The sequence below is a fragment of the Leptinotarsa decemlineata genome, unplaced genomic scaffold, assembly GCF_025532065.1.
Source record: "Leptinotarsa decemlineata unplaced genomic scaffold, Ldec_3_MD MMD2_tig00026361_RagTag_RagTag, whole genome shotgun sequence".
In the NCBI taxonomy this organism is placed as follows: Eukaryota; Metazoa; Arthropoda; class Insecta; order Coleoptera; family Chrysomelidae; genus Leptinotarsa; species Leptinotarsa decemlineata.
The window spans coordinates 2,378,564-2,392,878 of record NW_027412704.1 but is presented as its reverse complement, the minus strand read 5'-3'; the positions used below and the strand labels follow the sequence as shown (position 1 = coordinate 2,392,878).

Below are 14,315 nucleotides of genomic sequence, written 5' to 3'. Positions count from 1 at the left end.
ACACCATACCTGAGATGCTAAAGAGAAATTAGGCCCTGGAGATCTCTTCTTGTTTGGCGCAGGTGTTGCATTATTGGCGGCACCTCCTGAGTTCGATCCTTTTCGTTTCCGCCTCTTGTTTGGCGGCCTTTGTGATTCTAAACGAACATAAAATCAGAAAAACCAATGAAACATTTATTTGAAAGAGGGAATATTTTTTCGTGCAGACATCTAATTGGTTCATCAGAATTTTTTTCATTTTTGCTATACACATACCGGTCACTTTAAACAAGTTATGAATTTTGTTGGACATATTTGCTACCACCCACCATACACATTTATTTTTCCAAGCTCCGGTTAAATTATTACTTAAATTTCTCAAGTCTGATCCTCTCAAATTATGCAAAACTCAAAGCAAAAATAGAAGTTCTTCTATCAAAATCGTCTTCCATGAGCTCCTCCAATTTGAGTTCATTCACTCATTGCATTGGCAGCTGTTTTTTTTATCTGCCCGACATAACCAAGCTCGCGAAACTGCTTCTCTATTTTGCTTATTGTTCCCTGAGATATGAGCGGTAAATTAGGAAATTTCTCATGAAATAGGCGAGCTATTTCCTGTTGTGTTCGGGTTTCATCTCCGTAACCAATCTTTTGTAGAACTGTTATTTTATGCATTTCCGTTAATCTAACCATTTGTCAGGCTTGAAGTTAACAAACTTTAAACTTAAATTGAAATACTAACAACTAATTTGGAGAAATGTTGAACACTATGGGTCCTAAACGAGGATTCCAAAATGTAAAATTTTTTTGGGTGGTAGCATTTCAGTAGTAAAGCAAAAATGACTAATCCTATAGTGCAATAAAATTGGTACCTCTCTTACCCGGCGGCGCTACCATCCTCTGCCACTTCTGAAATAACGTCGTTTTCAGGCAATCTCGGGGACTCAGAGCGTAGGCTTTGTGCCTCGACATTAGCTCCTGCATTGGTTCTAATATCACACATAACTAAAAAGAAGTAAACGAAAACTGTAAATATCAGCGTAACTCACAAAAACCACCCGATAGTTCAAAGCGAAAACAACTGAACCAGGAATAATCACGACCGGAGATACTCACCCTCAAATAATTCAGTGTCGAGTTAGTGATGCCTTGCCTTGTGATATTTTTCGATAATTGATCCAACATGCCGGGATCTTGCTGCGAATGCATTCCCACCACCGTCCTAGGGATCAGCTCTCTATGCGTCCGTACAGCGAAATGCCACGATTTTATCCTCATCATGTCGTCAAAAGTGAATTCTAGAATTAAGCGGCCCTCTGTACACACCTGAATGAGAAAAATGTATCAAGAAAAAAGAATGAAGGAATCAATGAATTCCTGTTACAATGATGTGCTTGGACTTCCTTTCCGACCGCGACATAGGACGGTTGTGCCGATAACGACCGCCCTCAAAGAAGGCACGTGTATGTCGTGGTCGGAGTGGAGTCCAAAAGAGAGATGTTTTCCAAAAAATACAGTTGAGATCGAATAATTATTGAAGTGAAAGACGTATTGAGAGGACCGGCGGCCCCCTACGTCAGTAACCAGGCCGGAGGTCGACGGATTCGACAAGGTCATCAGTTCTATAATAGTTTCAACAACTGTGAAGTGAAATGTATTTGAAAGAAAAAATCAAAAGGTCTACCGAAGAGGAGGCGAACTTTATATAGTTTTTTTTAAATTTTTTATTCATAACAAAAATGTAATAATAGGGGAGCCCAAGCGGGGATTTCAGTATTTACTAAAGCGGGACAGATTAATATACAGGGGGATACCTCCACCAAATATGAGCCCCATATATAAGGCCGCCTGTGAGGATCAGATTAGTAAAAAAAATTGATCATCAGAAATTCTTGAACGCGTCAGATTAAGGTAGGGTGAGTTAATTACCTGCTAAAAAGTGTATATTCCACTAATCTGACAATTTGAGAGTGACGTGAAGAAAGGGGAGGACAGCAAAGTTGTAAAAAAATAACGTCATTTCGACATTCTCGAGCGTAGCTAATTTTTTTCATTTTGAAGGAAATAATTCAAGGATAACGAAAAATATATAATCTGACGATTTCCACAAGCCGAAATAACAAAAATTCGTCGATTAAGTTTAATGCGTGCAGCTGTATGATACCTATATTTCCCTCTTCGAGTTTCTATTGCTCTATTCACTTTTTCTCTATATATTATTACTCTCTCACTCCGTCCCCACTCTGAATTCTGTTGCCATGACGCCATCACAGGTGATCCCAGAGACTCGTTCGTGATGAAGATGAAGATGATGATTAATTAATCAATTGATTATAAAAAAATCATTTTTTGAGCATTTTTTAAAACTATTCTCTTATAAATACAAGTATTCTATTTAAAAAACATATACTTATTCATTTGCATGCTATTTCCTGAGCTTCTCAATTAATTAAATGAAGTCGCCCAGGAGCGCCAATTAATTTTTATTGCTGTTTTTATTTTATTTTTATCGTTGTTTTAATAAAATGTTCAAAATATTAATTAAGTTCAATGATTTAAAAAATTGAAAAAAAATATTTTTTTGTCAGATTAGGCGAATCCCTGTAGATAATCGTCAGATTATGAGACAGCACGTCTAGAATATAAAGATGAACGATATATATCTTAATCTGATGCGCTTGAGTATTTCAAAATGGCGAATTTTTTTGCACGTTATAATAATGGCCGCCAGTTTGCGCCAGATCGAAATCATCAGATTATTGAATGAGAGCTTTTTTTGTTGCACTTAACACCCCCTTATAAAATCTGACGCGCTCGAGTATGTCCATGCAACAGTATTTTTTTACATATTTAAAAATCTATAATCGCTTTCCCCACCGATGAAATGGTATATCTTCCGATGAAAAGGTATATATTATATAAAATTTTCGTTCTTCTTATCATTTAAGCTTTGCAACCTAATATGTCTCTGCGACGCTCTATTAAATCCTTATTTTGCTCCCCTATTATAAGAAAAAATAAATAGGGTGGTAGCATTGCTTACACCAAGACGCTGCGCCCCCTGACGAAGCTCCTGTTAATTATTAACAGGGAGTCTTTCCAAATGCGCCCGAGTAGGAAGCAACGACCATTAAAAAACAGAGAGAGACGCAAAGAATGATGTAAATACACCGATTTATTCAAATTCGAGTCTTTATAAGGATCTCATAAAGGATAAGAAACAGAGCGTAGATACATTTGAAGCAAAGTTGTCTTTTTGGGCACTACTGAATTATACCAAAAAACTGACGATACCTTTTTTGAAAGGTTAAAAGTTCATAGGCTAACACAGATTTTTTTTATGAAATTTGGTTTTATTATTCAATATATTTGCTCAGGTGTGTGTCTAATAAACCCTACAAAATACAAATAAAGCAGTGCACAGAGTCAGATGCTACAAATGCAATACGCATATATACAGACGGTTCAAAAACCAAAGAAGGCTCAGGATGTGGAGTGTACTCCAGATCACTAAGGATTAAATGAGAAATGGGAAATGATACCAGCGTGGTACAAACAGAACTGGCTGGTATCTCAATCACCACAAAAGAAATAACCATGAAAGGAATTTCTGGCAAAAACATAACAATCTGCACTGACAGCAGACAAGCCCTATTAGCCTTGAACAGACATGTTACCTCAGGGCTAGTACTAGAGTGCCACCAAGATTTAGCCAAAGCCTCGGTAGATAATAACATTACCCCGAGGTGTAAAGGTAATCGCATTGCCGACTCTTTAGCCAAGGAAGCGGCTGGACTAAGAATTTTAGAACCCAGTGGCATCTATGGCCTGATGACTTCGACAATTGCGGAACTAGCCCATGCTCAATCCCCAGAGAGATGGGATGGAATCAAAGGATGTAATTTTGCCAGGATCACCCTGGACGACCCTGGGAAGCTGACGCCGAAAAAATATCTGGCGATGACCAGGAAAAATCTACGCTTAACAGTAGGATTTCTAACTGGCCACTGTCAACTAAGGAAACAGCTCCCTAATATGGGGCTAGTGGACATACCTCTATGCAGGATGTGTGAACAGGAAGATGAGACTGTCAGGCAAGTCCTATGCGAGTGCCCGGAGTTATCGTCAATAAGAGAGTGTGTGTTCGACGAGTCTTGGCCGACACCTGCCGATATAAAGGAGATGACTCCCAGTGACCTGCCCACCTTCCTGGACAGGGCAGGACGGACGATGACGTAGGAGGACAACTCCTCGGGAGGATGTACAATGGATCACATTTGGCCTAGGTGCTGTGGGCTTACACTCACCCTCCCTACTCTACAGATACAGATAGTTGCCTTATGGTAAGATTTGTCTTTAGCCTTCTTCATCGAAGCAATTTTTTCCAGCGAGCATTCTGTTGAAGTTTGAAGACAGGAAAAAGTCGCTGGGGGCCAGATCTGGATAACAACATGGATGCGAAAGCAATTTGAAGCCCACTTCATACAATTTTGCCATTGTTTCCATTGATTTGTGACACGGTACATCGTCTTGACGTAACAGCACTTTCTTTTTCTTCAAATGGGTCCGTTTTACCGCGATTTAATCCTTCAAACGTTCAAATAACGCTATGTGATAGTTGCTGTTGATGGCTTTTCCCTTTTCAAGATAGTTGATGAATACTATACCATGTGCATCACAAAATACTGATACCATAACCTTGCCAGCGTCTTTGCACTCTTTGAAGTCGGCTCACCACGTGCAGTCCACTCAGATGACGATCGTTTTGATTCTGGTGTGAAACGATGGGGCCATGTTTCACCCCTTGTCACATATCAGTGCATGAATTTGGGTTTTTTGTGGAACAGCTGCTCAGAATCATCAATTCGTTGTTGTTTTTGGTCGATTGCGAGCACGCGCGGCACCCACTGATATCCTTAAAGTCTCAGCTATCTAGATCAACTTTTTTGATGTTTTCGTCGGTAACATCCTCATTTGGGCGTCCACTTCGTGCATCGTCCTCAATGCTCATTTCACCTCGTTTGAACTTAGTAAACCACTTCTCAACGTTTGATTTTCCTGGTGCAGAGTCCGAATAATGTTTATCAAACCAAGCCTTGGCCTCAACAGTCTTTCTTTGTCGCCAAAAAGCAATGCTCTATCAACACACGTAACAAAAGTAGCTTCACTCAGAATGTTTTATCCCACAAACTAGTAGTCCAATAGCTGTGAAATTTGCATGTGTACACGACCTAACCTGAAGTTGCAAGATTTTACAGAAAAAAACAATTTGCCTGATCGGAGGTTCCGTTTTTTAAAAGAAATCGTGATAATCTGAAACATGGAAAGGGGGTAGGAAGCTTCATCTTTTTATTTGAGGAATGCACTTTACGAGATCTCTTTTCCATGTGGATATGACCTTCGCAGTATAAAAATTCGGAGAATTTTCCTGCAGGTTTTTGTGCATCTTGAAGAAATATGTTGTTACTAGAAGGGTCAGCACATGAAAAAATCCAGTGTGTTGGAGACAGTAACTTGAAAGAGTTTTGAAAAAAAAATAACGCGACGGGCTGATGAGCCGGAGTTATTTGAAAGCCTCGTTTGGGAGTGGAATACGTCAGCGTTCAGTGGCGTACGGTGGAAATTTGGCAGCAGGACTCGAAACGAAATAAAGCCGTCGTAAAGGAATGTGATAATGAAATGAGTTACTTGGCTTACCTTGGTAAACAACGGTTTACCATGATGTGTAATCATAGTGCACTGATCACAGTCCAGAGTAATACTAGTGTTGTGGAAGGACTCTTTAGGGTGCTTCATATTATAATACAGCTCAGTCACTCCCCCTTCGAATATACTCCTAAAATACCTCGGGATTAACGTCCTTCCAATCGCTGAAAGCAAAACAACAGTAATTATCTATGAAGAAATAATTCTTGTATAGTATAGTATATACGAAGCCAATTCGAATAACATAAAAACTAAATAGTTACCGAACGTCGGCAGTTTCTTTATTTGGCATGGGCGGCGTGGTATAATTTACGAGGTGTAATCATTATTTTTATGTGGGAGGTTTTATATGGTATTAAATAGTAAATTTATCAGACCCGATACATCGGATTGACTTCGTAAAGACTACACATGCGTTGAAGGAATAGCTTTCAAATTGTCAATTTATCGAAGCAAACAGAAATATAATCAATGAGAAATTACTTCGAAATGCTTGATAATTAGAACATTTTTATTTGATTTGTGTTGAATTCATACTCACTGTATCGTTTAGGGCCATCTTCTAAACAAAATGCTAGGGTTAAGGAGGCGTCGTCTTCGAAAAACTCCGTTGCAAAAGAATCCCACCATAAATTATCACTATCCTGAAATTAAAATTACAGTTGAAACATTTTTTCGCCGTTGAGATCGGGATACAACCGTTTCGAAAACTTCAGTATCCCGAGAACAAAAATTGTGTAACTTAAAAATACATTAACGAAAAGAATGTAACAGAACATAATTTATTCGTCATGGAATTCATATAATCAGCATTTCTATTTTTTTTTTCTTCAAAGTTGTCCTCAATCGTCGCAAAATGACGTTTTTTCATGGGTCTTTACAATCTTGGGAATAGAAAAAAGTCTCTTGTGGCTAAATCTGGTGAATACGGTGGCTGAGGCGCATGATTACGGTGTTGTTTTTGGTAAAAAAATTACGAACAAGCAGTGACCAATGAAAAAGTGCATTATTTATTCATTTATTTACGAGCAAGCCCATTGAAATTATGGATTATAATGTTAAATTATAATTAAAATAAAATCTGATAAGGTACTGAATGGGGAATGTTCCTCAATTTGGGTTATTACAGCAAATGCAAGTTTGAACAGAATAAAGTTAAGTTTGATTCATGAGTTTTTCAAGTTCACTACAAGTTCACTTCGAAAAGTATTCAAATTGATGTTTCAAATGTTGGGTTTTAATTTTTAAAGGGATTTGTTTTTAATTCACATATTGGCAACAGTTATAGTTCAATACCACCTCCACAAGCCACATAAACAACAGTTGTTTTGTTATTTATTTATATAGAGGAAGATAGGTTAGGTGCACAAAATGTCACATGTCACAGAATGTCTCGGAACTCGGAACATAAGTAAACAGAACAGCACGCCTCTGAAATATGTCATCTTTGTTTGTCTCATACAGGTAACAGATTCATTGTCCTTTATTAGCTATAACCGATGTTGCCAAATGGTGAAATAGAAACGAATCCCTTTAAATGTTGAATGGATTATTTCATTCCCCTTTTTTAAGTATTTAAATATTTTTTTAAAGAATAAGGTTGAGATGATAAGATTAAAATGCCTTGTTTTAGAGGTCTTTCATGAAAACTACTTGATTTTCGTCAGGAGGAACATTCCACATTACAAATCGCAACTAAGAATAGCTTAAAGGGGTTTAAAGTTTATTTAAACGGTCTTTCAATTCTCTTTTCAACCTTGTAACACATTACAACGATAAGCAATATCAGAGGAATCAAATGTTCTTTTCTATTCAATTCCAAATTAGGTCAACCTGAACATGCAATTTCATCACCTGGTTACTGCTGAAGTTGAAGTCAAAGTTATTATGAAATAGTCACTGACAGCTTAGCCCTGTTTGAATTTGAGTTATTATTTGATCTACTTTCGTTTAATAATATGCATTTAAAGGCGGGTTTAAATTGTGATTTTGTGCTACGAACTTAGAAAATCTGCAAGAAGGGGGCTCCTTCTCCCCATTACGTAATACCAGTACGACAGTTCCTTGATGATAACTTTATGGATCGACGGGTTAGAAGGAGAGGTTCTACAGAATGGCCACCCAGATCTCCCGATTTAACTCCGCTGGACTTTTTCTATGGTGATGGTTGGAACCCGATATTCCTCGTGAAGCTTGTTAATACAATTGTATGCAAGTTAATGGTGCCGAGTTAAAACATTTGAAGTCAATGTTTTCTGTATAAATTCGAAACGTCGGCAAGAAAACAATTGTATTGTTTTTAAAAAAAAGTGATCCTGTTACCCAACCCACCTTTCTTCAGAAAAACTGTTGTCTCAAGGATGTTTTATAGCGCTTGTTTATCTCCATGCAAGAAAAATGAAAGAATGGAAAAAATTCAAACTTATACACGCTACCTCAGTTCTTTGCTGCAGCCTTTTGTTGAGTTCATATATTCGAAAATCCGGTTGGCCGAAGTAAGGGGTGTGCCTCCTTGGAACAGGGAGAGATCTGAAAAAAAAAACAGAAACAGTCGTCAAAATCTTTCTAACATTATTTAAAAGTATCAGAGAGAAAGAACTAGCGATCAATATAAATATAGACAATTATGGAATATACTGTTGTAAATTATCCCCTGAAAAAAGTAACTCCGGCCGCCGCTGGTTATCTCCGATCGACTGCGATTTAGTCAAGGCCACGTTCAGACCCACTTGTGTCACCTCTCGAACATTCTAGAACGTCGTGTCTTCTCAAGAGTTATTCCAGGCTCTTAGAGAGAGTTCCATTGGGGTATATAAGCTTTACCGCAACGTAGGAGAGGCAGTCTAGTTCGGAAAGTACAGTGCTAAATTAAGCAAATAAGGCAATAGATATTTGAGCATTAGTCTAAAGTTTCAGTTAGGGTTTTTGTATTGTACTGTCAGTGTAATAGCGAAATGACGTTGAATTTAATGGTAGTGTAATTCACTACGTAACTAATAATTTAGGCGCCCTCTTGCAGGAAAAACAACGACATAAAGTAACTCTTGAAATGCTCCAAACTGTCAGACATAGTTTGGATACTAACTCATACTCATGTGTAGCAGTTAATAGAGAACAGTTAGAGCATCTAGTGTGAATTAATATGTTTTTGACTGTAAAAATAATGAACAAACTTTATGTTTGAGTCAAATAATTCTTTAATGTAAAGAGAAAAATAAACCAATACATGAATGTGGTTGATTTTTCTCATTACTTGTGAGAGAGACTCATTTTAGTCTGTGTAAGTTCAACATCATTTTCTAAAACTACTTTTTAAAATTCGGAGGTGATGGTTAAACTAATGTAACTGGAATATTGTTGAAGCTACCTATAACCTTAGCAATAACAGACCTCTGAAGATGCCAGCCACATGCGCTAGCGAAACGTCACAAAAATTCCAACAGGCTATGGCCGTAAAACCCGAAACCACAGTTTCTGTAATTAGCGTTAACTTCTGCAATTATTCATATTTTCAAACTAAATGGATGATATTTTAATTTGCTGAGTTATCAAGTTATGCCGAGCATAACAACTGGAAATCCCCTATTGCAAAATATGGTAGTTTTTCAACAAGATAGGGCTCCTCCTCATAGCTTAGTACCAGTGCGAGTGACCCTCGATAATACGTTTTCAGGTTGATGATCTGGAAGAAAAGCTTATACAGAATGACCACCCAGATTCCCCGGAGTACATGTTCTGCTACTGCTGATCTGAACTTGTGTTTAGAGACTAGAGTTCTCAAACTTTATTTCGTAGTAAACCCATCCACAGCTACAGAGGATTCGGTGTACCTACGATTATACTGAAGAATCTCTGGGGTCCTTAGCTAACCTTCACTCTCTCCGACGGTTTTGGTTGGCCAGAATATCAATTTCAGAATGTGATTTTCCAGAATTTTTCCAATCCGGTCAAAAAGATTCTCAACGTAGGGCAGCAAAACTTTTCCATTCACTGGCCTATCTAGACTTGACTTGGTATTCTTTTTCCTGGGTCATGTTGTCAGCACACATTACCCATTCCCTTTGAAGACACTTTTCAGATGATATAGGTTTTTCGGGAGGCTCCCAAATTCCAAGATTCGTCGCAACCTTTCAACTAATGTTTAAATAACCTCCATCTTTTGTTGGTCTGATGGTTGGAGATTTTATTCTCATATCTATCTATTTATCTGTGATTGTGTGTGCTAGTTTCTTGGACACTCCACAACCCAAAGTCTGTAGGCCAGTACATCCAAGAAAGTAATCGTTGCTTAAGTTTCCCGTTCCATTACGAATTGGTTTATTGTGTTGAGGGACTTCAGACATGTCAGAAATTCGTTCAGTTGCTCTTCACCGTGCTGCAATACTACGGAACATAGCGTCGATATACTTAGTTTCAAACACACCACTACACAGTATTTTCCATGGTAATCGCATTTCAGACTCTTTATCCAAGTACCACACCTATGCTGAATCCCTAGATAGGAAGGAATCAAAGGATGCAGTCTTGCCAGTATCACCCTGGGAAGCTGGCGCCGAAGAAATATCGGGCGATGACCAGGAAAACCTACACTTCCATATTACGGGGCTAGTGGACGAACCTCTATGCAGGATGTGTGAACAGGAAGATGATACTGTCAGGCATGTCTTACGCAAGTGTCCGGAGTTATCGTCAACAAGAGAGTGTGTGTTCGGCGAGTCTTGGCCTACACCTGCCGATATAAAGGAGATGTCTCCTAGTGACCTGTCCACCTACCTGGAAAGGACAGGATGGACGATGACATAGGAGGACAACTCCTCAGGAGGATGTACAATGAGTCACATGTGGCCTAAGTGCTGTAACATTCACCCTTCCTACTCTACAGATACAGTATTTTCAACAACTATGTTTTAAACAAGTTTCATTCACGCTGCTTTCAAAAAAAGTCATACGACTTGACGTATGACTTTCGATCGACGTCGAATCCCCGTAGTAACATTTCACGCGTCTCGAACCGTTCCCCGATTCGGAAAGGGGTGGTCGGGGCAGTGGTGGCGAAGAAACCTCAACAGGTGTCCCATTTCCTAGGCCGCCTCCAAAGTTTATGTAAAGGAATGGATAACGCGCCGCCAAGATTCGAGATGGATGGCCAAGTCGTTAAACCATATCTGTGATTTAACGTAGAGCTTATCGTTTTACAACTATTATTCTCTCTAACAGTGGGACTATTTAAACTAGTAGCGTTATCGAATGTAAGTTATAGATATACATTCAATTGACAGTGAACAAATCAGTCTTCACAATATTGCCATAAAACAAATGAAAACTGCAAGAAAAATTCATTAACGAAAGGTTCTTTGTGAGATAAAGTTCAAGGAATGTCCATTAATATAACACTTCATACTGGATTAAAATTATAACACATTATATATACTCTGAGATTCGAATTTGTTCTACTACTCTGACAATTACCAAATGTTTTCTCGTATCAGGGGTTGAGATTCCTATGGCTGGGATTTAATCAAATAAGCGAATAAATGTTATTTACGGGATTCAACCCACTCCGCGACAAAAAGTCGTAATTATGAACGAGTTGAGAGTGTTTTTTCTTATAATGTTATCCGTATTTACTACTGAAGAGCTGATAAGGCAAGTGCCTTACGGCGAAACATCGATGTCTACCAGTGAGGATGACAGTGTTCCATGTAAGTGAAGTTTTACTTCTTTCATTAATTATATTGTCAAGGAATCCTGTAAATGATATCTGATTCAATTCCATTACGAATTTTCGTTTACTTCGGCGTTCATTGTATTTTTGTATCAAGATGGAGAAGTAGAAGGCCTTAAAATATACACTTTCAATTTAAATTCTGTGATTGTTGACAAAATACCCCGAAAAAGTTGGAAAACTTTCTGATTCTTATATAACTTAAAATGCGTGTGCTCAAACTTTGATCTAGAACGCCTTACCTGTAATACGGATTTCCGAAGGGCGAACAATAGAACGGGTCGTTGTGAATCAGCGGCACCATGGGACAGATCGGACCTCCGGCAATCCCCCCGCGGCCGCTGGGCTGGGGGGGAAGGAGGCCCGGAGCGCCCACCAAGGTCTGCGCCCCGTTACAAATCGTGCTGGTATAGTCCAGGAGCGAGTCGATTTTACGGACGCGCACAGGCATCAGAATCGGTCATATCCGAGAAATCACGGATTCCCGTACGCTTATACGGAACGAGTGGTTTCTACTGTAACACCCTGTAGTTTCATCTTTATTCAATGTACATATTTTTCACTGAGCTATTTAATAAGGGTTTTTGTTGACACACGATCCATGTTGAATTATCTAAATGAAATACGAAATTGCATTAGCACCCTTGTCGGTTTTGGTCAAGTGCAAATGTAAGATCAGATTGAAAAACAATGTATCATGTAGCTCAGCGTTTCTTAACATTTTTCAGTCCACGAACCCCTAGAAAATCGAGCACAATTTCAAGGACCCCCTTAATAAAAACCGCAGGAAGAAATTTCAGGCAATTTATTCAATACTGTGAAGGTTGGTACTCCTTTTTTGCAACTAAATTAGTAATATTTGGGTTGGTATAATCTCAAATCGGATAGCTGTGCTATCATCTTCATGGCTCTACTCAAAATGAACGTTTCATCCTCTTGTTCGTTCTTTCATACGGTTAGAACGTCTCAGTGCAGGTACTTCAGGTACTGCAGGTAAATTTGTCTGTATTTGGGTACATCAGGTATCCTTTGTGTTGGATTTTCTCTAGGTTCACTGTTTCTAGGAATGTGTATTCTTTTGTGTAAGTTTTCCCAGATGTCCATACGGTCTTCTTTATTGACTTGTTTTATGAGTTTTATGTTCTCTGGTCGGGTAAAGTTATCTTTGTTTTGTAGGGCGTGTGTTGCGAGGTTTGATTTATATATTATTGGGTTGATGCATGCCTTTTTGTATTCATCGTACCTTTGGATCAGTTTTTTCTTGGTTTGGCCGATATAGAATTTGTTGCAGTCCGAGCATTATGTGCTGTACACACCGTTTAGGTTTTTTCTTCTTCTTTTTCATTTATTTATCTTCTGTTTATTTTCGTGTTTGACTTGTATGTGATGTTGATGTTCAGGAGTTTGAAGATGTTTGTTAGTTTTTTGGTTTGGTGACCTACGTATGTGAATTCAGTCCATCGTTATGTTGTTTTATCTGTTGGAGTTTGATCCTTGTTCTGTATTTTTTGTTTGATTCTATTTTCTAATTTATCTATTGTCTTAACAGTCAAAATTCACTTATAGAGGAACAAATACAAATCAAAACACAACAAGACCAACATTCAATGTACTACACAAAACAAAACACATTCCTAGAAACAGTGAACCTAGAGAAAATCCAACACAAAGGATATTACCTGACGTAACCCAAATGCAAGCAAATTTACCTGCAGTACCTGAAGTACCTGCATTAAGGCGTTCTAACCGCATAAAAGAACAAACACGTTCAGTTTTAGTAGAGCCTTGAAGATGATAGCTCAAGCAGCTATCGAAAGCGCTCGCATTCAAAATAGAAGTTATAAAGATTCAAATCCTTCTTGTGGCATATGTTAATATTGATATATATATATATATATATATATATATATATATATATATTAGAGAAAGAATAATGCAGTCAAGCTGGTGGAAAATAATTCCATATTGATTTATATCTAAGAGCCACCGGTAAACAGCTGTTTCAGCCTGTTGGGCATCGTCAGTACCGGACAGGCGGAAGACAAAATGTGAATTACCAAGAAAAGTACTTGATGAAAATAACTGCGTACACGCAAACGAACATAAGTGGAACCACCTATTGGTATGACACCCAAGTAAACTTGCCAAGTTTTTATGTCGGTGTTAGTGGTTTGACCAATCAACCGACAACTGCGGTAGCAGAAATTTGGGAAGCTATCCTGGAATGCCATTGGAAAACGAATACATATGAAAGACCCTATACAAGTCAAATACAATTGGTTGAGTTACTGTTGTGAGGCTACAGTTAGTTGAACACTTCTCCGATCCAAGACACGGTTTTTTGAGTTCAATATATTAACTGTTACATCAATTTCAATGAACTGAATTTGTTATAGAAAGACTTTTGAGTGGCGCAAAAAAGTGACGTTTTATGTTCGCATCTGAGGGTATAAATCTACTACGACAAAAAGTAGTTTTATGATAGCTCCTTGCAAATTACCCCTAAATTATTAAAATAGACCAAAGGGTTTATGAAAAATACATAGTATGTTAATTTCAAGTACCTAAAGACTATATAGTTCTTCAACTAATCATAGTTTATCAAACACCAGACAAGGATTGATTGTGACAAACTGTCAGACCTCAAACTACTAAAGTAATACACCCCTACATTTGAACTTGACCAATCCATGACAAAAAAGAACTCGGGCGACAACAACTCCCCCAGTCACCCCGTGACACGCGAAAAGCCGCTCCGACGTCTACGTCAAGGAGGCATCCACCGGCGACGACATCCGCACATGGCGACCAGCAGGACGAACCCGACGGCGACGACGTGCCCCAGCTACGAGGGAGAGCAGCAACAACGAACCTCCGACGGCACACAACTAGTATAGTGTACTAA

The 14,315-nt window shown here is 38.5% G+C and overlaps 1 protein-coding gene across 4 annotated transcripts in view; it reads right to left on the bottom strand.

The window, feature by feature from the left end:
* Chi (LIM domain-binding protein 2 Chi) overlaps window positions 1–14,315 on the bottom strand; it is a 71,609-nt gene that overhangs the window by 5,955 nt on the left and 51,339 nt on the right. The window contains exons 3-8 of one of the 4 annotated variants that reach the window (XM_023174008.2): window positions 8,118–8,214; window positions 6,227–6,329; window positions 5,677–5,849; window positions 1,096–1,305; window positions 861–984; window positions 10–137 (exon numbers count right to left, since the gene is read on the bottom strand). In XM_023174008.2, coding sequence (XP_023029776.1) covers window positions 10–137; window positions 861–984; window positions 1,096–1,305; window positions 5,677–5,849; window positions 6,227–6,329; window positions 8,118–8,214 — 835 coding nt within the window. Of the gene's footprint in view, window positions 1–9; window positions 138–851; window positions 985–1,095; window positions 1,306–5,676; window positions 5,850–6,226; window positions 6,330–8,117; window positions 8,215–14,315 lie in introns of all 4 variants that reach the window. The other 3 variants (XM_023174006.2, XM_023174009.2, XM_023174007.2) reach the window with 3 other exon arrangements.